The sequence below is a fragment of the Acipenser ruthenus genome, chromosome 11 (genome assembly GCF_902713425.1).
Source record: "Acipenser ruthenus chromosome 11, fAciRut3.2 maternal haplotype, whole genome shotgun sequence".
NCBI lineage: Eukaryota > Metazoa > Chordata > Actinopteri > Acipenseriformes > Acipenseridae > Acipenser > Acipenser ruthenus.
In genome coordinates this window covers 29,232,086-29,256,377 of record NC_081199.1, presented here as the reverse complement: position 1 = coordinate 29,256,377, position 24,292 = coordinate 29,232,086, and the positions used below count along the sequence as shown (strand labels likewise).

General features: G+C 36.1%; 1 protein-coding gene across 2 annotated transcripts in view; it reads left to right on the top strand.

Moving 5' to 3' along the window:
• LOC117426820 (collagen alpha-2(V) chain) overlaps positions 1 to 24,292 on the top strand; it is a 62,802-nt gene that overhangs the window by 14,777 nt on the left and 23,733 nt on the right. The window contains exons 2-13 of one of the 2 annotated variants that reach the window (XM_034044883.2): positions 7,254 to 7,496; positions 9,559 to 9,572; positions 10,418 to 10,450; positions 10,927 to 10,959; positions 12,700 to 12,753; positions 13,844 to 13,939; positions 16,324 to 16,407; positions 16,520 to 16,564; positions 16,872 to 16,925; positions 20,662 to 20,715; positions 23,639 to 23,692; positions 23,874 to 23,927. In XM_034044883.2, the coding sequence (XP_033900774.1) occupies positions 7,254 to 7,496; positions 9,559 to 9,572; positions 10,418 to 10,450; positions 10,927 to 10,959; positions 12,700 to 12,753; positions 13,844 to 13,939; positions 16,324 to 16,407; positions 16,520 to 16,564; positions 16,872 to 16,925; positions 20,662 to 20,715; positions 23,639 to 23,692; positions 23,874 to 23,927 (818 nt within the window). Of the gene's footprint in view, positions 1 to 7,253; positions 7,497 to 9,558; positions 9,573 to 10,417; positions 10,451 to 10,926; positions 10,960 to 12,699; positions 12,754 to 13,842; positions 13,940 to 16,323; positions 16,408 to 16,519; positions 16,565 to 16,871; positions 16,926 to 20,661; positions 20,716 to 23,240; positions 23,275 to 23,638; positions 23,693 to 23,873; positions 23,928 to 24,292 lie in introns of those variants that run through there. The other variant, XM_059033619.1, reaches the window with a different exon arrangement.

Genomic DNA, 24,292 nt, shown 5'->3' with positions numbered 1-24,292 from the left:
CATATATATATACAAACAAACAAACAAAAAAAACAACCACATGTAGTTATGTAGTTTATAAAAAAAAAACAGAAATGTTTGTCTGCTTGACACTACTCCAAAGCCTTTTGATATGATCTCAAGGTCATCCCATATTTGTCTATCATGCTGGGTTGTCATATGTGAATCCACAACCTCACTGTCAGGATTGACCCATACGATATGCTCTTTAGTAATTGCAGTCTGGGGACATTTGAATGTTTTTTGGGGATTGAGAAAATACTTTTTGCGAGGTGCTTTCAGTTAATGTGGGTTGTCTGCTTGGATCAACACAGCAAAACATGTGTTTGTGTTCATATTTTCCTCTCTTTCTCTCCTCATAACTCATGTTGTGTTGTAAACATTGTACACATATGTATAAACATAGCTGTTGTAATGTATACAGATGACATTCTCACACAGAAAAAGAAGATTTGGTGACATGCTTTGTAGTGATTAATTGTCAATGAAAAACATAATTTGTTTTGCATTACAAAAACTAGTTAAGAAAAACAATGTTGAAAGATTTCTGCCTGGGAAACAGACAATTCATATGGCTGGGTTGTCTTAGAAATACAATGGTGAATATGCACAATAGCATTTTATTTTTTATTAAAATAATAATGTAATCTTCTGCTTTTAAATGGGATTTAAAAAATGAACGTTCATAGAAGCTTTCCAGTAACTCTGGATGGTATCTATTCTCCTAAAACACACTGTGCATTATGAGCTGTGGTGTTATGCAGTTATCTGTGTTCTGATGAGTGAGCCCTCTTGTGGCAATTAATGTAATTTTAAAAGACTTCAAGAAACAGAACCTGCTGCATTCTGCTACCTCATTTCCCACACATGAAAGAAGTTAGCAATAGCTACATTCTCTTTAGAATCTCAACGCTGCACATTTCTGGCTCTCTATGTTGATAAACCTTTTTGGAGACAAGGTCAACTGTTTATATTTTCTGTGGGATCACAAAGAATCCACTTGCAATGCATTGTATTGTGAATACTATTACTATTTTGAAATCCAAGAAACATTATGCCCAAATTACTGTAGTACATAACCTTACTGTTTACCTTGAAATACTGTATCAGGATTTTCAACAATACCTACATAAAAATGATGTATTACAAAGTGATTTTTTTTAAGTAAAACTACAAATAGTATATACTGTCATGTTTATACAGATATGTACTTCCTCTCATTAGGTGCAGATCTCTGATTAGTGATGACAATTGTTTATTTTTTAACATTCTAAAATGCTGCTGACTACAATATTCTATAACTGTGAAAGTGTGTACATTGGCTAAAATGTGAAGCAGATAATATCTATACAGCACTTGATTCTGTAAAAGAAAGGGCAGGACTAATCACAGGCTTCCCAACTTAACTTTGAAATTCATACAAGGAAACTGTTGTTAAAGAGGACTAGCAGCAATACATTGTTATCCAGAACTAGTAAACACTAAATAGTTTTGAATTTAAAAATACTAAAATCATTTAAGTCTGTTTTAGTATTTCTGTATGGTTTTTGAAGTACTGCACATGCTGTTATTGTGTTGGGTAATTCAGAACATGCTTACAGAGGAAGTTCATATCACTCTAGGTAAAATCTAGTGAAATCAGCATTAGAATGGCAGCATACGAGCCCAATCTTCCATTACATGGAACAAATCCACTGCCCAAAATGAAATGTATAGAACTAAGAGTGTGTCTTCTCTGTTGTATATGTAGTTATGTGTTAAACCAATTTAGTTGGTACAGTTATTGTGCAAGGAGTTTACATTTTATTATTATTATTTATTTCTTAGCAGACGCCCTTATCCAGGGCGACTTACAATTGTTACAAGATATCACATTATACATTATTTCACATTATACAGATATCACATTATTTTTACATACAATTACCCATTTATACAGTTGGGTTTTTACTGGAGCAATCTAGGTAAAGTACCTTGCTCAAGGGTACAACAGCAGTGTCCCCCACTGGGGATTGAACCCACAACCCTCTGGTCCAGAGTCCAGAGCCCTAACCACTACTCCACACTAATTTCCTTTTAGTTTTGCATGAGCAATATACTGGGAGAAAAAAAAGACCCAATTGGTTAGCTGGCACTTGATATTTCCATTATTCTTGCCTGCTGGTTTTAGAAACCAATATATCTACACAGCTGTTTTGTGGAAATGATTCCAAGTGGTAAAATAAATGAAAACATGATGTGTATCAAGAGAATATGTTAAGTAGTGAATGCTTTAAAAGTGTTATGCCTGTTTATATGGGTGTTCGCTAAGAGAATTGCCACGTGCACATACAGTACCTTTTTTCTTTTCTTAGGGCACATGTTTTTGTATAGCAAAAATGTTCACAGCAGCTAGCAAATTTAAAACCGGCATATAATTTGGTTCAGTGAAATGAGTTTACTGGTCTCAGCTTTAACCACCAGTGTACATTAGTCCACATCACAAACCACCACAACTGTGCTTTACAGAGGCCCAGGACGAAATATTAGGGATTGACATGTTCAGGTCATGATTCATGTGGGCTCACAGAGCTCGAAGAGGAAGCGCTTACGCCACCTACTGGCAAGGCACCTAATTGCAGCCAGTGTCATTGTTCCTCACCTTCCTTTTGCCATACATTCACAAGCTAGCCAAATCAAACAAATTCACTGTACTTTAAAACCATTTAAGTTCTCATACTGATCTCCTTGCAACTTGTTATGTAATTTATGGATTACAATTTTTGTAAATCCTGGGTTTTATTTTAAACCACAAATACCAAATTCTTCCTTTAAAGATGTTCATCCAATGTACGAAGTCACATTTAATCAAGTTTAGGTATCCAACTGTTTTTTGGATTCAGAAGTTAGCACAGTTTTAAAGCCAAGACCACAGGCTTTTCTGAACAAAGGAATTGTTTTACTCTGCAGTCAATCATAATAAAACCACCCAGTGCATATTATTACACTGATTTCTACATTTTGAAATTTGTATATGAATACTTTATGTATTCCTGCTGAAACAAGCTGGAACCAATTGGCTATAACCCAGATAGCAAGGATCCAAATGCCTGCCCTTGATATCTGCATTTGGAAAGATTATCACATTTTACAACCACTTACAAATTGTGTGGGATTGAATTGAGGTACTATATTTTATATGCCAGTACAGCTATCACAATATGACAAGCAATAGTTGCATTCACGTAAAGTAAAAATTAGCAAAGAAATAGTAACACTGCATTTTCAGGCTGGTAAACTGATAAAATAAATCACACTTTATTTCTAGTTTTCAGCTGTTATTAGGGATAAACCAGGAAAAAAAAACAACAATACAAAAACTAAAAGTTAAAAAAATCATTCAGTTTTCATTTTTAGATTAGAGGTTTTAATCATGACATTTTCTATTGATTGATTAATCATCCGATCTATGATCTGATCACATCGGTTCAGAGTTGGGGTAACTCGCTACTTAAGAAACGCTTTACTGTAACAATATTACTTTTGTCAATAAAGAGGTAATATAACGTGTTAGATTTTTAATCTCAGTTAGATCTGTTAGAGGCGGGTCGATCCATCTCTACATTGCAAGTGTACCTAGCAGCCATATCTGCATGCCATGTCCCCATTGACTTAGTCTCCCGGGCTCTCATATACTAGCAACCCATTTTTGTGAAGGGTGCTTGGCAGTTACACCCTACAAGGAGGGTCGTTCTCCCCGAATGGAGCCTTGATATAGTACTGGAGGCTTTCACGAAGGCCCCGTTTGAGCCCATACACTCCATAGAGTTGAAGAATCTGTTTATGAAGTATCTTGGCTATCACCTCCACAAAGCAGGTCAGTGAGCTACAGGCACTGTCAGTACACAGCTCCTGCATGCATATTTGGGAAGATGGCAGCAGAATGTCACTACGTACATTATTATTATTATTATTATTATTATTATTATTATTATTATTATTATTATTATTATTATCATTATTATTATTATTATTATTATTATTATTATTATTATTATCATTATTATTATTATTATTATTATTATTTATTTCTTAGCAAACGCCCTTATCCAGGGCGACTTACAATCGTAAGCAAATACATTTCAGGTATCACAGTACAAGTAATACAATTAAGAGCAAGATAAATACAATGACTTTGGTTCAAGCAAGTACAAGAGTGACAAAATACAATTCAATAATACAGCAGATAACAGTGTCAGTGATAGTTACATCAGGATATGATTAAATACAAAATACTACAGATTAAACACTTGGCAGATTACAGTACTCTATAAATGCAGTAAAATAGGGGGCAGATAAGAGCAAATAAAGCGTATTTAAGGAAGGGTGATAAGTGTCCCAGGGGAAAAACAGAGGAGTTCTACAGGTGCTGTCTGAAGAGGTGAGTCTTAAGGAGGCGCCGGAATGTGGTCAGGGACTGGGCAGTCCTGACATCTGTAGGAAGGTCATTCCACCACTGCGGAGCGAGGGTGGAGAAGGAGCGGGCTCTGTTGGCTACATCTTGGGCCCTCTTCAGAGGGGCCTCACTGTCCGATATCTGTATTGCAGCTAGCTGGGCTACACAGCATACTTTCTCCAGGTTCTATCGCCTCATTGTGATAGATCCTTCCTTGCCTTCAGTAGGCACGAGGGTCCTTAAGGTTGCACGCTCGCACCGCTAACCTTGGGTTATGCGGTTCTGAAGCGTCCCTCGTATGCTGCTGTTCTGTCTCCCTCGCGACTGCTCTGGTATACTTTCCCATAAGTATGTTGTTGGTCGTCTTCGAATTGAAAGGGACCGTTGAGTTACTTACCGTAACCCTGGTTCCCTGAAATAGAAGACGAACAACAAACCTTGCGAGGTCACATCGGTCGCCCTCACGGTTTCATTGCAAAAAGAGAAATGACTATTTTGATCCCTCGGTAGGTGGGACCAAGGACGTCACCCCAGGAAGGGGCCTATTGGCAGCTCTGATATAAAGAAAATCAGTAAATACCTACCAATAGGCAGGCATATACCATAAGTATGTCACAACAACTGTTTTGCAGGTCAAGACAAGAGAAAGAAATATAACAAGTAATATGTAATGAGTAATGTAATAATTTTTTTATTAAGTGGTAAGTAAGGACATTATTTTGTAAAGGAAAGCACCGATGAGCAAATGTTGCAAGTTGCAGTCTTCATTCTGAGATATTGTGAAATGTTGCGTATACCTTCCAGCTGCCCTTTTGCCTAGGTCTTTGGAAGTACCCTACAACATTTTTCAACATTCTTTTTTGCACACCAGTTTTTGATGCTGCCATTTTTTAATCAAGCAAAGCCTACAGGTGTGATTAACCGATTAATCATTAATCATTTAAATCACCTAGTTTAAATCATTCCATCTTAACGTAAGGGCTGAACTCTATTATTTCTTAGACTCAGGTTGCTATGGCTTATTCTTCATATAACTCGTATGGACAAGTTTTTATCATTTTCATGCAACATATTAAAACACAATGTCACCAGGGGCAATCATATTTTTCAAATAATTAGATCATCATCTTAATTTCCAGTACATTCCAAAATACTGAAACAACAAAAACACTGAACAAAACAAGATCAGACTGAAAACAAGACTTGACTGGAATAACAAGTGTATCATGCCGTGCACTGTAGAGGAATTGGGATCTGAGAGTAGCATGCACTGATTTTCCTGATGACTCTAATACAAATGTAGATGACTGCTTAGGTCTCTTGTGCAGATGTCACTAGGCCTTTCTTTTCTATTGACCTGGGATGATTGACGTGAGAGACGCCATATAAATGTCTGATAATTATATTGCATTGTATTTTAGTAATGTTTCTGTAAGAGACAACATTGCAAAAACAAGTTCAGTATATTCCAACATAAGTACTACACATAGTTTCTAGGTGTTAACTTACTAAATCCATAGTTTATGGAGTTTAAGATGTGGTGGAATGGCTGAATGAACAAATCATGGTACTAATGCCATTTTAGCATGTTTCCAGAGGTCTTCGTGTCTATAATTCTCATTAGCTGAAAAATAATGATTCATATTACATTCCTTTTCCTTTTCTTTGATGGCTTTGCATCAGGAGAATAGTTGGCCTGAAGTTAACTAAGCCTCTGCCAGCAGGCATGTTAAACTGTTTTGTGTTAAAACAATACAAAACTAGTATGTTTTGTCCCTTAAATTACTATTTTGCCAATACTGTACTGCACCGCACTGTATTGTACACTGAATGTTTGACTAAAGAGGAAGTTCTTCAAGTACAGTGTGTTTTTGTTTGTTAGGCTGTCTGAAAGAACTTCAAAATGTTTTTTAGTCCAAAGCTCTATAAAGGGAAACATCTGGTGGACAGTTTGTTTTATTTTATTTGATTTGCATGGCTATTAATCTTGCCCTCTACTGGTTCAACATAGTATTACTCAAAATCATCATACCAGTTTGTAATCCATTCATTTGAAGAATTTAATATGAATATGTGGAATGCATCATAAATTAACCCAATAGGGGCCGTGCTGCCATCTTGAGCTAAACAGAGAAAATGAACAATGATTCAAAGGGATTGCGGGCATTTGTCTTGTTAAGGGAGGGAATTATATACAGTCCTAGTGAAAAAGTACTGAAATAAAATATTGCTTTCCTTGTGCAAGCCATGTTGGGAAAACAAAACAAAAAAACTTGAACAATTTGGTTTAACATATATGATCCTACTTTTTTCAATAAGAATTTGAATGAAGAAAATGTACTTTTCTTTCTGTTATGCTCCAAATAAATCATATGCAGTTTCATAAATCATATGCAGTTTCATAAATCATTTTTAATGTATATTTTAGTAGTGTAGGCCTTAGTTAACCTTCTCTCTTGCTATTGATTTAAAACTGTAAAGACAACTGCTGTTTTATTAATGTATACTGTAATTTATGATGGATAAGTCTAAAATATTTACTCATGTTAAATGTTGTTTCATAAACCTGAGGACTACATTAACAATGATGCTATATAAACACAATGACAATGAATGACATTTAGGTTTTGTTGAGTAATATGCAAATGAATGGAATGTCGTGTACTGTAAATCCATTGTGTATATTGTGTAGTTTGAATGAAATTTGCTATACTATGTATATATTCACATGTCTATTACAATAAATAACTGCACCAAGGTGTCTTCAAGAGCAACAGCAATTCTCATCATAAGCTCCTTTTTTCTGTTTGTTTTACAGGAGATGAAGTGGGTTGTTCACAGGATGGTCGGACCTACACAAATAGAGATATATGGAAACCACAGCCATGCCAAATCTGTGTTTGTGACAGTGGAACAATTCTCTGTGACGAGATTCAATGTGAGGAGATTCTGAACTGTGAAAAACCAGTAATACCTTTTGGAGAATGTTGTCCAGTATGTCAAGATGGAGAGGGGGCTGATGGCCGTGGTGATGGTCGTGGTGGCAACGAAGGCAGCGCTGGTAAATATACTCTTCCAAACTTTTAAATAAGAACGTGCCGTGGTACTAAACATTATTTTTTGGTGGTAGTCCCTACAATACATGAACTCATTGTTCATTTTATCAAAAAAGTGTATGTTTGGAATAATGCTGGAAAAATACTGATTCTCACTCAATGTGTTCTGTGTCTTTGAAATAGCCAAACAAAACTTGATCTTGTTTCAATTTTTAGATGTACTCTATATTACTTCCAGGAAGTCAACACTAATATTTGTATATGCACTGTAATTTAATTTTATTTCCCAGTAATAATGTTATTAGTATAAAGTATTTGATTTACCTGTGATTATTTATGACGAAGCCCCTCAAAAATGATATTGCTGATCTAGAAAGAGTATAAAGAAGAGTGACCAGAATTATCCCAGGTTTAAAAGGCATGTCGTATGCAGACAGGCTGAAAGAATTGAATCTATTCAGTCTTGAACAAAGAAGACTATGGAGCGATCTGATTCAAGCATTTAAAATTCTAAAAGGTATTGACAATGTCGACCTGAAAAAAGAAACAAGGACCAGGGGTCACAAATGGAGATTAGATAAGGGGGATTCAGAACAGAAAATAGGAGGCGCTTTTTTACACAGAGAATTGTAAGGGTCTGGAACCAACTCCCCAGTAATGTTGTTGAAGCTTACACCCTGGGATCCTTCAAGAAGCTGCTTGATGAGATTCTGGGATCAATAAGCTACAAACAACCAAACGAGCAGATGGGCCGAATGGCCTCCTCTCGTTTGTAAACTTTTTTATGTTCTTATGTTCTTATGATATCTGCCATTAGAATGATTTCACTGCCCATTCCACTAACTATTAGCACACTGCCAGCACAGGAAAGAGATCTGTCATTATAAAGAATTCATTACGGTACTACGGTGGGACTGCCATTGATCTGTAAGTGGCATGCCATTTCCAACACTGATACTGTATTATATTTGGAATGTGTACATTGCGATTGCTGGAGAGTGTTTGCTGTGTGTCATGATAATGCATGCTTCCTCTGTGGGGTTTTTACTGTACATAGGCTCACATTTCAGACATTTGTCTTTTCTGCATATGGCTCTCATAAACAAGTATTTTATGATATCATTATGTGAGTGATCTGAAATTCAGATTCAAAGGGTGATTAGTTGTTTTTTTGCTTGTAAATTCAGGTTCTAACTACTTTCTAAAGTAAATGTTGTCAGACAGCTGGTGTCTGTGGTTTCTTTTTTTTACAGGAAAGGAAATAATATCTTGACGATTTTACTTTGAATTTCCATTTTAAAATGATAGCCATCCCTAAGGTCTTTCACATTATTGAATTTTGGCTCTGTTATTTTGTGGTGCGCACATCTTTTGGTAAAGATGCCAAAACAGCACAGCAGCTGAACAAATGTTAAGGCTAAAACTGCAAGTTAACTGAACAAAATAAAATTATACAGTTCTAAAAAAAACAATGGCTGAGATTACATTTAAGGCCAAGGGGCTTGCTTCTTTCTTAAATGTGCAGCACGTTTTTCATGTCTCCCTGTCAGTTTTTTATGTATTCCATCTTGTAAAGTTTATCTTTACCTTGTCAACCAGCCAGAAAAATACGAAAAAAAAAAAAAAAAAATCCATTAACCAACTTTTAACATTTTTATCCCCTTAGCATATATATTTTTGTATTGACAGGACCATACATGTTTGGAAATCAAGCTCATAAAAATGAGCAAAGGGAAAATAACATAGGGGAACAGCACAGCAACCAACCTAGAGTATTGCAAAACACAAACCAGGGTTGAGGATGTGCTATTCTCACAGGAGATATAAATGTCAGAACGTTTTTGTTAAGCAAGGATAATCCACAAAAAAGAATACATTATAGTCACTGGATCTTTTCCATTTCTACTGATATTACAGTAACTCATTTAAATGCCTTTTACCCTTTGACCATCTGCTTATTCCAGGTTTGTGAGGTCTGTTCTGCTTCTACTGATATTCCTTTCAATGCTATAAAATAGAATTCCATAACTTATCTGATTTAACTTTTTTGTATCTTTTGTTCCATAGGTAGAGGATATAAGGTAAGCATATACTCATGGGCATTATAATATGGCCTGAGGGAAGGATGGGGGGTATATTAAATAAATACACATACAAATATTAAGCTATTGAGCAATAAGTGCAATTTATGAAAGGAAACATTTCAAAAGTATAAAAATAACAAGAAACAACTGCTGTCTATGCAGCTCTGAGCAGGTAAATCATTGGTTAGAGCAACTACTTCCTACCTATCCAAATTAATAACTTTTTTTTCAGAAAATGTGCCTTTGCTCATGCACTTGTCACTGAATAAAAAGGACCCCGATAAAAAAAAGTTACATGTTTAAAACTCCATAGCTTGCTAACCAACCACATTTAAGGTGAAGCTAAATCAATGTTTTATAATTGATGCATAGTATTGGACTGACACATTTGCATTAGCATTTCTGTATATATCGATTCTGTGGAATTTTTATTAGTTGCAGCAACAGCATAATGATGCAGCGGTAAAGAAAAGGTTATGACCTGCACTTACATTTATATGCTCTAGTTTTATGACGTCTCCACTCCTCTGTTTACACACCATCTGCATACCTGCCCAGAAGGGCATACAGACACCATACTTTCCAGTATGGGGAAATGAAATGGAGGCTGTCATACAGTGTCCTTACCAGTAAAACCAAGTTCTGTAAAAGCAGTTTCATGGGGAAAAAGTGGGACTAAACAGCAGAGCTCATAATGTTTCTGGAATGTTTTTTAAAATGAATGAATTAAAAAAAATTGCCTGTTCATAGCAGAATTATTAAAATTAACTGGATACCATCTATAATCTCTAATTACTGGTGATAAAAAAAGAAAAAGGCATTGCATTTTTTTCCCTTTCCAGGGCCAGAAAGGAGAACCAGGACAAGTCCCTTATGTAAGTATACTGTAAATAACAGTTTAAGCTTGTTTAATGGTAGAGCTTCCTCATTTACAAATAAAACTGCATTTGTAAAACAACAGTCCACAGTAAGAAAGCAATACATTATTCAGTAAAAAGAGGAATAAAGCACTGGATTAATTTAGTGTTGAAATAGCTCTGTTAAGTTAAATTATTGAATACACTCTAAGAACTTGATTAGCATTAATCTTGGATTCCCTAATGTTGTCTCAGGTAAGCTAGTCCAAGATTAGTGCTGAATGGGGTTTCGGAAACCAGCCATTAGTAGTAGTAAACTAAAGCAAGTGAAACTTGACTTTCCTCTGTACATGTATGTAGAATTCATTGACATGGAAGTGTAAGGACAAATATTGTTTTTAAACTAAACAACGTTTTGGTGTAATACATTTGAACACACAAATATTACAATATTGTATGCATTATTTATGTTTTGATTTTTATTTCACACACAGGTAACAGGTATAAGAGGTCGCCCAGGCCCAATGGTAAGCATTATTTTACAACATATTCTGTATGGAATTTGTAGTAATCTGAATAATTGTTTAATTCAGGCGAGAACCTATATACAGTATAGTGATTTGAACTTCATTTTAACTGGCTAAAAGATCAAACAAATCTAACAGTTCTGTAAAACAAAATGGAGGCTTACAAAATAATAACATAAACTCTAGTCTCCACTGATAGCAGCTGATAAGAAAACAATGATGTACACTTTAATAGGAAAGTCCAAATAAGATCATTCTCCTTCTCGTTTACGCTTTATGTGATTGTAAATTAGTCCACAATGCCACCTATTTGCCAAATGCTTTCATTTTAATTTCTTGTTTAAAAAAAGATGACAAGAGTACACATGCCCCCTGGTGGCCAACTGTATAATAACTACAGTCCCATTCTCTCTAAAGAAGAAGCACATCTATTATTTTTTTGAAACTGTAACCAGGGATTAACTTAAAACATATAAACAATAAAACCAAATCAAATATGGGCCCTAAATTATTTAATTCAAATCCAATATTACTACTGAAGCGATTTCACTTGTCAACAGTGAACCATAAAGTAATATGAGGGAATGTGACATATTTATGGATTTATCATTATAAATTATATTATATATATATATATATATATATATATATATATATATATATATATATATATATATATATATATATATATATAATTTACTTAAAAATAATAATAATAATAATAATAATAATAATAATAATAATAATAATAATAATAATAATTGGTATACATGCTGAACAATTATTTTGCTATAAACTTCTGTGTTTTACAGTCTTATTGTACGTAGTGGTGGCACGAGACCTATAGTGGTGCAAGACCTGTGAATAATAAGTTTGACTGTGTATAATAAGATTGACTGTGTAGAATAAGATTGACTGTGTAGAATAAGATTGACTGTGTATAATAAGATTGACTGTATAATAAGATTGACCGTGTAGAATAAGATTGACTGTAGAATAAGATTCACTGTGTATAATAAGGTTGACTGTATAATAAGATTGACTGTGTATAATAAGATTGACTGTGTAGAATAAGATTGACTGTGTAGAATAAGATTGACTGTGTAGGCTGTGTAGAATAAGACTGACTGTGTAGAATAAGTTTGACTGTGTATAATAAGATTGACTGTGTAGGCTGTGTAGAATAAGATTGACTGTGTAGAATAAGATTGACTGTGTAGGCTGTGTAGAATAAGATTGACTGTGTAGAATAAGATTGACTGTGTAGGCTGTGTAGAATAAGATTGACTGTGTAGAATAAGTTTGACTGTGTATAATAAGATTGACTGTATAATAAGATTGACTGTGTAGAATAAGATTGACAGTGTAGAATAAGATTGATGATAAAATAGCTAACCTACATTTTTTTAAAACAAACTTTACAAACAGACAAACAAGAAGCAACATAACATTTGTAAGAAACATTTTTTTTATTCTGTTTTGCAATGTTATTCTCAACACTTATCCTTCAGTTGTTAAAAATGAACACTGCCTGTTATGTCAGCATGTATTATAACAAATAATATACGCCTGTACAAATCACCAGAAACCCCTGATAGAATTACAGCTTTGTTATGCACTGCTGGAAGTATTAGTAGTAGTAGTCGTAGTAGTCGTAGCAGTCGTAGTACAATGTATTATTTAAAATATATTGTATTTTAATATTATTTTCTACATTAATGTATTCATTTTTTCTCTTAGGGCCCACCGGGTTCACAGGGACCCCGAGGTGAACGAGGATACAAAGGAAAGCCGGTACGCTTCAGAATATCACATTGATTTATTTCTTAGGCCACAGTACAGCTTATCCTTGCTGGAACTATAAACACAAGTTTTCATGGAACCGTGTTGGCTGAACGATTAAAAGTGCAAAAAGATAATAAAGTTAATCAAAGAAAAGTTTACAATCAGATACATTAAATATGTGTGAATGCAAATCCAATACAGACTTGTAACCACACAAATGTGTTGCGGAGAGAAACACATTACAAAGTAATGCAGCGCTAGTAAACTAAGGACTTCATTATACTTTGGGTAACATTTACATGTAACTGTATTAATGCCAATAACTGAACAACTGCTCATCTAATGGACCTTAGCATGGATATCCTCAGATTGTTTCAAAATCATTCATTAAATATGATTACATTCAATGGCTAGATAATGGCTAAACCAACATTTACCCTCACTGTGAGGGGCTCCTAATATATTTCTGATCTGTTAAAAAAGACATATGCTTGAATAGATATGTGTTACGTTTCATGATGGTGATCTTATTAAATGAAGCTATAAAGTCTTGGTTGAGTTCTGTGATAAAAGAAACTGTCATATGTGAATTGAAGAATTCCATCCCTCAAGGGGTGTTGAGTGGCCCTTTAGAATATGCTGCATTATACCATTTGTATGCTATTTGAGCAGTTAGTACCCATTGAAACAACAGTGCCTCATATGACCAATGGGGGTTTAGGTCTACAATACGTTTGTCCACCACCTGCTGTTTTGACCTGTCATTTTTTTTTTTTATTGCAGTTTTCATTTTTTTTCACAGCTCCCACCATCACAAACCATACCATGTTAACTGGTAACCAAAAAATAACATAATAAATAAATAATTGAGAATACTTTCTTTTTCATACATAAACTGTTATGAAAACCCAGTTATACTATACATTACATGATACAAGCCAATTCTAAACCAATAAGAAAACATAACCCTTTATATGATTAGTTCTTACTTAATGGCTTATGGTAATTAGATAGACAGTACGGAAGAGTAAACATTATTGACACTTTTGGCAGGGATTCTATTGGTTTGGCTTCATTACTTTAAAAATGATTTCTTTAGGGTCCTCGAGGTACCCCTGGCTATGATGGTGAGCCTGGTGTTCCTGGGCAGCCTGGAGAACCTGGCCCCCCTGGCCACCCCACACACCCTGGCGGGGTACGTATCTGCTGTGCTTCATATTATCCTAATATAATGACTTAAACTGAAGCAGGTATTGAAAATGTGTGTTACAGTCCATGTAGACTATTTCTGACATCTAAAATATCCACATCATAGTGTAAATGTGGGGCTAATCACATTAGTTTGTTTAATAATTAATGTAAACAATTAATTCATTTGAATAATTAAAATAGTTTAAATTGCCATGCGTTAATCAGCCTGAATGACTACTATATGATCACTGCCATATTAGATCACTGACTAAATAAAGACAACCTATTAGTTACCTATTAAATACTCTGAATATTCACTCACGTTAATTAAGACCTCATAATAATCATTTTAATTAATGACGTGTATAAGACTGAGGAATTACAATGAACACACAAAACACCCTCAACCACAACAAGGTAGGTTAAAAATATCGTAGCAGGTTATTAGATAATAATCCTAACGGCACAGAAAGGAAAAATGTAGAAAATCATTGTGAGGTAACAATTTAACATAGACATCATTGCACAAATCTTCAAATCCAAGTTGGGGCTCCTTTATCTTCAAAACCCAAGTGGGGGTTTCACACACAGTCTGTGTGTTCTTTTCTTTCTTTGATTGCTTCGCCCATAGGCAGACAACAGTCTCTCAAGCTGCTGTGTTTTACGCCTGAAACAGAAGCTAGTCAAAGTCGGGAATGGTTCTTATTGACGCGTAGATAAACTGACTTGCAGGGAACTTTGTTAGACTCAGAAACCAATTTGAAGTTCTGGCCGCAATCTGACTACATGGCTACATAAAGACCTATGCATTAACCCTACAACTGTCTTCCATTGTGTTGGACAATGGATTGCCTCACCCTGCATGGGATGAATACATTATCTAATTATGACTTCCTTCTGCTGTCTCCAGTTTTCATTTCCTCCATAACTTTTGATCGAATGCTCCGATCTATTTATGATTCTGTAGAGGCCTTTTGTGCCGGGTTCAGTTAAAGTCCACTGGTCAAAGGCTCACTACCCCCTCCTTTGTGCTGGGTGCTTGGATGTTGCTCCAGTCAATAGTTCACATGCTGCCCTGCATACTGTGTGCTCAAGAATGAATCCAAAACATTAGTGCAGATATGTACTTAAATCAAAAGAAAACAGTCAAACATCAACTTCTGCCACCCAAAATGCAACATTCTTTTTTTCTAGAATTGCGATGTCCTCAAACAATCATTTTACTATTTATACAGTAATATATTGGAAATGTGCATTTAAACTGTGGTACATCTAGGGGGTAGGCCAGCGTTATTGTGGCTCAATTAACATTGTACTTTAGGTCAACATGTTTACATTTCCTGGCACAAATCGAAGTATCATCATCTTTCTGAAAAAAAAATACACTTCCTGATTTTCTGAAATGAGCTGGAAATCTCATTACAAAAATGTAAAAAATCTGGCATTTCACAACAGTGTTCACTGTGTACAGTGATCTCAGAATATTTTAATCTATTTATACATTTATTTATAAAACTACATATGTATAGTCAACATATACACACCTCCAGACTGTTGCTGATAAAAAGACTGAAATCCCTTTAGCAAGCAGATCTCTCTGTGTAGCTTAATCAATAAAACCTTTTACTATGGTCTCTAATATCACAGCATTATATCCGGCGGTTGGAAAATATTTTAATAAAAAAAGAGTTATAATAAAGTAGTGATAAACTTTCTCTAAACATGTAATGCTTTTTTTTTGTTTGTTTTAGTTAAGTTCTCTTTTGTGCTACCTTATGGGAAAAGTTTAACAAATAATTACATTTAACCATCCTCAATAGGACAGACAAAAAGTAAGAGTGACAAATAGAATGCTTCAGTTACATCTGTTGTAAGCCCAGATCGTCATGATTACACACAGTAAGTAAAACAGGAAAGTTTCTGTAATATAATTCTAAAGCTCTATGAAGTTGTTGTAAACACATTTTTAAAGCAGTGCAGGTTTATTTAATTGTACCGTTCTTATTATGTGTGATATTCAAAATGTTAGCATAGCTCCTCCTAAACTGTGGAAGCTACTTACTCTTTAAGTGAAATCAGGCATGCCCAATAATGTGCTTCAGAAAGCAATACTGTGCATGACAAACTCTTGAAATGTCATGGCCAAATGACTTCTGGCTTTCATAAATCTACAATTTTACAAACTAGGTGCATTTAAATTGTGAAAGTCTAGGGTTAGTTTTGGCCTGTAGTCACTTCGACAATTGCATCAATGTCATCGACCATGGCAGTCTCTGTATGATTTTTACATTTCAAATGGTTTTTTTTGTATTTATTTTTTATTTTTTATTTTTATTTTATTTTATTGAAACTAAAATGTATGTTACATTAATGTATTTTATTGTTTAGAACCAATTTTCACCTCAAATGATGGGAGGAGCTGATGAGAAATCAGGAGTCAGTGGCCAGCTCGGAATGGTACCTGGATCAATGGTAATAAGAACAAAGAAACAACATTATTAGTTTATTTTTCAGTATCGTATTGCTTATACTCATCATTCATATACTCATCATAAATTAAAATGTACGTTCCTCTTTGTTTTAGGGACCAGCAGGAGCAAGGGGGCCTCCAGGGGTTACAGGCCAACCTGTAAGTGTTACATTATTCTACTAAATTTCAAATGTGGAACATTCAGGTGGGCTATGTATGATTAGCTGAGCGAATCAATAGTATATTTTGGAAATCACAAGGATGGTTTTCATTTGTTCGTTTCACGATGTTTGTGCAGTGAATGTAGGACATAGTAACCTACTTTGTTCAAGGTACTGATAACTCTAATGTGGCATTTATGTCATTGGTGTTTATATGCAACTTTTTGTTTATTATGGAGTTCAATATTATTTTTTTTTGTTACAAAGCATTTGCAGGTAATGTAATATTTGTCTTGCCTTTCTAGGGTCATCCAGGTCCACAGGGTGCACCAGGAGAAGTTGGGGACCCAGGATCAATGGTATTTTTTAATTTTTTGGGTTTTGGTTTTACTCTAGTCATACCTAACGTTATTTTACCAAACTGAGAAAAAAATGTAAAGATACTCTTTGAAAGTAGGTCTCACTGACAACTGAAGTACCAAAGAAAATAAAAAATGAAGCTTAATTTTACTTCCAGTGTAATAATCTTCAGGCTCATAGACGGACTCAGACACAAAGGAGCTTACTTATGCTATCTTTATTTCTTTACTGAACACCCCCGCCCCCCCCACACACACACACACACACACATACCTTTCACTGTACATGACAGGAACTGCACAAAACAGTTATGGCTACCTGAGAACTTCTGTGGTAAGTACGTGTGTATATATGTACACTCCTCCACCTTAGACAAAACATAATCTAAACTACTCAACATTAACCCTGCCTAACTTCTGGACTGAAGTGTTTGGTACCCAGGAAGAAGTTCAGGGGATTATTCTGATGACCTTGGCCCCAGAATGGCCAGTAGAGGCTTGTGATCAGTTAGCAAGCTGAATTTCCGACCATACAAGTATTTATGAAACTTCTTAACCCTGAAAATGATGCTCAAGACTTCCTTCTCGATCTGACCATAATTTCTTTCACTCAGTGACAGGGTTCTTGAAGCAAAAGCGATTGGGTGTTCCTCAGCTGATGGTAACACGTGAGAGATTACTGTGCCCACACCATATGGGGACGCGTCACATGCCAATCTCAATGGTTTTGCTGGGTCATAGTGTGCTAGTCACTTGCTGTTCAGAAGTTGTTGCTTGCACGACTGGAATGCTTCTTCACACTGTGGTAACCAATTCCATTTCACTTCTGTTTGCAGCAAATTGTGTAGTGGTTGCAACAATGTGGACAAGTTTGCCAGGAAACGTCCATAATAGTTCAACAGGCCTAAGAATGATCTTAGCTTCGACACATTCGTTGGCGCCGGTGCATTGACGATTGCTTCCACTTTGCTGTCATTTGGGTGCAGGCCCTGAGCATCAATCCAATAGCCCAAGTACTTGACAGAATCTTGTAGAAATTGACATTTGGCTAGCTTCACTGTCACATGACCTTGTCCAGGATTGTCAGATGCTCTTTCACTGTTGGTGCTGTAACCAAGATATCATCCATAAAGCAGACTACATGGTCCAACCTGTGCAGTATCTGGTTCATCGTGTGCTGGAAAATTGCTGGTGCTGTAGAAACTCCATAGGCCAAGCGATGATATCTGTAAAGTCCTTTGTGGGTGTTTACTGTGAGATATTTTTCAGACTCTGGTTCTAATTCCAACTGCTGGTATGGAAAGGATCAGTCCAACTTACTAAAGAACCTTCCGCCTGCCAAGGTGGTAAACAACTCCTCCGCATTGGGTAATGTTTCGAGTTCTATACAACGGTTCACTGTAACCTTGTAGTCCCCACAAAGTCTCACTGCTTTGTCTCACTTTGGTACCACAACAATAGGGGCAGCCCAGTCGCTCTGCTCCACTTGTGACATGATACCGTGCTTCTCCAGATGATCCAATTCTTTCTCTACTGCTTCTTTCAAGGTGCATGGTACTGGTCGAGGCTTGTGGAAGATTGGAGTGGCTCCAGTTCGCACTCGAATCCTTGCTTTAAATTCCTATATTTTGCCGTAGAATCCTGGAAAATAGGACCATGTCTGTCCAACACTTTCTTCACTGCATCCTGTGGTGCTTTTGTTGCAGTTTGTAAAGTGAAGATCTTTTCCCAGTTCAACTTGATCTTCTCGAGCCAGTTTCTTCCCAGTAATGCAGGTTCCTCTCCTTGCACTACCACAAGGGGTAGGGCCCAAGCTCTTCCCTCATAAGTGACGGGTACCTGAATCTCCCACAGAACAGAGATTCAGTCTCCCATATAAGACAGGAGCTGAATATGGGATAGGTGCAGTGGCCACTTCCTAAGATTCTCCATGTAGATGTGCTCCGGCACAAGAGGTACTGATGCCCCGGTGTCAAGCTGCATGCTAACTGGGTTACCTGCCAACTCGATCTCAAGGTAAACTCCATCGCCATTCCCTTGAGTTGTTTAGACAGTAAACAGTTCCAACGACTCTTCTTCCGATTCCATCTTTGGTTTGGTATCTGTGACATACTGTGCACGAGCTGAATGTGATGCACTTTTGCACACTCTCTGCAGATGACCCACTTTTCCACAATTGATAACAAGATTGACTGGACCTTGTGTAACTGGCTTGTGGTGACTGGTCCGATAACCTTGTGGTTGCTGACAAAATGGTGGTGGACCACTTTGTGGTTTGGAATGTCCCTTGGCTCCTGGGACATGGTTGACTATGTGAACCCCACTTCTCAGTGGTTCAGACTGTCCTGCTAGCTCCCCGGTATCCTTCCAGGCGAGCTCCATAACAAATGCAATATCGCAGGCTGACTTGAAGGTTGTCCTTTTCTAACAACAGCCATTTGTGATTATTATTATTATTATTATTATTATTATTATTATTATTATTATTATTATTATTATTATTTATTTCTTAGCAGACGCCCTTATCCAGGGCGACTTACAATCGAAAGCAAATACATTTCAAGTATCACAGTACAAGTAATAATACAATTAAGAGCAAGATAAATACAATGACTTTGGTTCAAGCAAGTACAAGTGTGACAAAATACAATTCAATGTGATAGGCTCCTCCACTCAGACTGCATACAAATTGATCCTGTAGGGCATCATCCAGAAAATGGCAAAACTTGCAGGTTCTTGCCAGACGCCTCAAAGCAATGATGTAGTCGGCAAGAGCTTCCCCTCCCCTTGGTTCCAACAATGAAATCTGAAGCGTTCTGCAATGAGAATTGGCTTGGGCTTGTAATGCCGTAAAAGTGTCTCAGTGAGTTGGGCATAATCCATATGAACCAACTTGACAGGTGCAGTCAGACTCATGAGGAGTCCATACACTGACGGTCCCAAAACTGCCAGAAATATATTCGCCTTTTTGTCATCAGCAATTTTGTTTGCTGCCAACCACCGTTCAGAGTGTTCCAAGTAAGAATCAAAGTCCTCTTTTGATTCCTCAAATTCTGGCACTCGACCAATTGATGTCATGGCAACAGAAATTTTGTGATGTGGTGCATGATATGTGTCTTCTGCACTATGGCTGCAATTACATTGTTATGCACAAAATGCTTCTGCTTAGCTGCCTTTGCTGTTGCGTGCCTGCAGTACAGTCTTCCTGCGTAGAGGGCGCTGTATAGGCTTGGAGATCTGTGGATGTGCATGTTGATAAGAAGGTGGTGCCTGCTTGCAACTTTTTCTTCTTTACTGTTGCTATGCTGGACTGTAGGGATTTTTTTTTTCTATACACAGCCAAAGTCATCACAAAAAGGAAGCAGCAACATACCAAACTGCTTCTGGCACTTGTGGGATCGCTCACCTTGTTTACCACTGTAATAATCTTCTCCCAGATTATTATTATTATTTGTTTATTTAGCAGATGGGCACACAGGAGCTTACTTATGCTATCTTTATTTCTTTACTGATGTAATATATATATATATATATATATATATATATATATATATATATATATATATATATATATATTACATCCAGGAGATGTATTTTAAAATGAGGATACTGTACCTGACAAATAGCAGTTACCTGTTTAATAAATCCTCATACAACTACATTGAAAACCTAATTCAGATTTTTATGTTGAAGATAAGATAGCCATCATTTCATGTAACCTTTTTTTATGTTTTAGGGTCCAGTTGGTGTTAGGGGTCCTGAGGGTCCATCTGGAAAACCAGGTGAAGATGTAAGTAGATGGTGGAACCAGATCAGATAGACATGCAGCATGTTGATGTGGGGAGGCGGCAGTTAGTTATAAAAAGAATATGTTGCAACACATTTATAGAGGATTTATAATCTATTATAAACCCTGTATACATTTATTATAAAATATTTGTACAGTAATAATCATATTAAAAAATAATAACACATTACTAGTGTAACGCTTCATGTTATAATGTGGCTATAAGGTTTTATATATATGAAATCCTGTTCGCCTGCGGGGCATATCAACTTCCAAACGCAAGTCAAAAAGGAAGTTAGAAAGGCCAAGAGAGAAATCGAAATGAGCATGCCAAGGGGGCTAAAACCAATTCCAAATTTCTTTTCCAATATTACAACAGCAAAAGAACATTCAAGGAGAAAGTAAAATGTCTCAGAGATACAAATGGCAAAATCATAGATGAAGAGAAGAAAATAGCAAATATATTAAATTATTACTTTTCACAAGTTTTTATAAAGGAGGATACGGATAACATTCCCCACATGTCAACCTGTTCCTATCCAGTTTGAAATAACTTTCCAGTTTGAAATAACAGAGGCAAAAGTGTTAAAGGGACTAGGAGTTATTAAAATAAAAAAAAAATCCCCTGGGCCGGATGAGATCCTCCCAATAGTACTCAAAGAAATGATAAGTTATTTACAAACCGCTAACCAAGATCATGCAACAGTCTCTTGAGACAGGGGTTATACCGACAAACTGGAAAATTGCAAACATAATACTGATCCACAAAAAAGGAGAACCAGGTAACTACAGACCAATAAGCCTATATTGGAAACTATAATAAGATCTAAAATGGAAAATTACCTATATGGATGGTAACAGTATCCTAGGAGACAGTCAGCTTGGTTTTAGGAAAGGCAGATCATGTCTAACTAACCTACTTGATTTTTCTGAGGATTCAACATCGACAATGGATAATTGCAAAGCATATGACATGGTTTATTTAGATTTCCAGAAAGCTTTTGACAAAATCCCGCATAAAAGATTAATTCTCAAACTGAGCACAGTAGGGATTCACGGAAATGCATGCACATGGATTAGGGAGTGGTTAACATGTAGAAAACAGAAAGTACTGAGCAGAAACCTCAAAATGGAGGTAACCAGTGGAGTACCACAGGGATCAGTATTAGGCCCTATGCTCTTCCTAATCTACTTTAATGACTTCTGGTATAGTAAGCAAACACCGTTGCAGCAGCAAAGGTCATTCAAAATGATCTAGACAGCATTCAGAACTGGGCAGACACATGGCAAATTACATTTAATATAGAAAAGTGTAAGGTACTGCATGCAGGCAATACAAATTTACATTATAAATATCATATGGGAGATACTGAAATTGAAGAAGGAACCTGTGAAAAAGATCTAGGAGTTTATGTTGACTCAGAAATGTCTTCATCTAGACAATGTGGGTACGCTATAAAAAAAAGGCCAACAAAATGCTCAGATATATAGTGGAAAGTGTTGAATTTAAATGAAGGGAAGTAATGTCAAAACTTTACAATGCATTAGTAAGACCTCATCTAGAATATTGTGTTCAGTTCTGGTCACCTCACTACAAAAAGGATATTGCTGCTCTAGAAAGAGTGCAAAGAAGAGCAACCAGAATTATCCCGGGGTTAAAAGGCATGTCATATGCAGACAGGCTAAAAAAATTGAATTTATTCAGTCTTGAACAAAGAAGACTACGCAGCTATCTGATTCAAGCATTTAAAATTTTAAAAGGTATTGACAATGTCAACCCAGGGGACTTTTTCGACCTGAATAAAGAAACTAGTACCAGGGATCACAAATGGAGATTAGATAAAGGTGCATTCAGAACAGAAAATAGGAGGCACTTTTTTACAAAGAGAATTGTGGGAGTCTGGAACCAACTCCCCAGTAATCTTGTTGAAGCTGACAGCCTGGGATCCTTCATGAAGCTGCTTGATGAGATTCTGGGATTAATAAGCTACTTACAAACCAAGCAAAATGGGTTGAATGGCCTCCTCTCGTTTGCAAACCTTTTTATGTTCTAACTTCAACCTCCGTCTCGATCTCCTGCCTGTCACTAAGCAGCGAATGCATGCACCACAACAAGATATTTAGGGGAGCTCCCTAATAAAAGCTGAATCTCAAATCAATAATTGTGTGAATATAGTAATTGTACAGCTCTGTTTAATGGTATTTAAAACATGATTCATTTATCCGACTTTTTACATATCCACCCTTACTGGAGTCTAGGGTGACCAACTTTTCAAAATGCAAAAACGGGACACCTGCCATTTCTTATTAAGGGGGATTGTAAATTTATATATTTTTTTATTATATATTTTCTTGAGGGGGGAGGGTGCTGAATGAAGATATATACATACATTTTTTTACTGTTCCACTGTAGAGTGAGCGAGCGTGTGAGGAGGGGGGAGACGCTTGTTATAGAAAATGTGCTTAATGTAATATTGCATTACAATTGGCAATCTAACAAAATTGTATTTTGTTTGCTGTCACCAAAGCAGATCAGTGTCAGGATGTTGGGGAACATGTGATGTGAGTGTAAAAAGTTACATGATAGTGGGACTATATAGTTTTATTGGCTGTCTAATGGGTCAATCATTCTGAAAGCATTTAGCCCAGGGCCTAAACTTGATCTTTACATTTAGGGACTGTCCAGTCCAATTAGGGATGGGTGGTCACCCTACTCTGGTCCCACCGCTAATTTGGTCTCTTAAATAGTAACAGTCATTATGTACCCGTTATGTGATGTGATAGAGTGATGTGTCCAACTTAAGCTACAAACAATCTATACAAGTATTGCCATTGTTATTAGCAACATCTTTGATTTATTTCTAAAATACATCTTGCCAAGGAGTTCTCATAATGCATAATTTTCATGATGTCATCTGTATTTCAGGGTGAACCTGGGAAGCCTGGTCAGCCAGGAGAAACTGGGTTTCCTGGATCTGCGGTAAAGTTGGATTAAGCCCTATTGTTGCTGCTGTTTTACTTTTGGTAAACTGTAACATGTGTAATATATGTTCACAAGTGCATCAACATAATAAAAGAGCTTATCTACTTATAATATTACAATTGTACTGTAGATACATGCCCCACAGACCACTTTATATTCATGCAACATTTCTGTTTAGGGTGCAAGGGGTTTTCCCGGGGCACCTGGTCTCGCAGGTATAAAGGGGCACAGGGTAAGTATCAATATTTTCCAATCAATATAGATCTGAACTTTGTATAAACCAGGCAACCTGAATGCTACTAACCCGATTTTACTGCACTCGAACATATACAGTATATTATATCCCTATCCAAGCAAAGTTAAGAACGTGTTTTGGATATCTTTTAATAGGTAATTGGTTTATTTAGAATATGTATCAATACTTCTCCCCGTCCTGTATAATCATATTCATATACATATAATTTACTGTTTTATAATTTCTCAGTGATAATCATTGAGCTGATCACTTCTTTGATTTTGTTCACAAGTGTTGTTTTAACATGTCTGTAAATTTTTTTTTATTTACATACAACTAATCACACCATGTTTTGTGTTTTA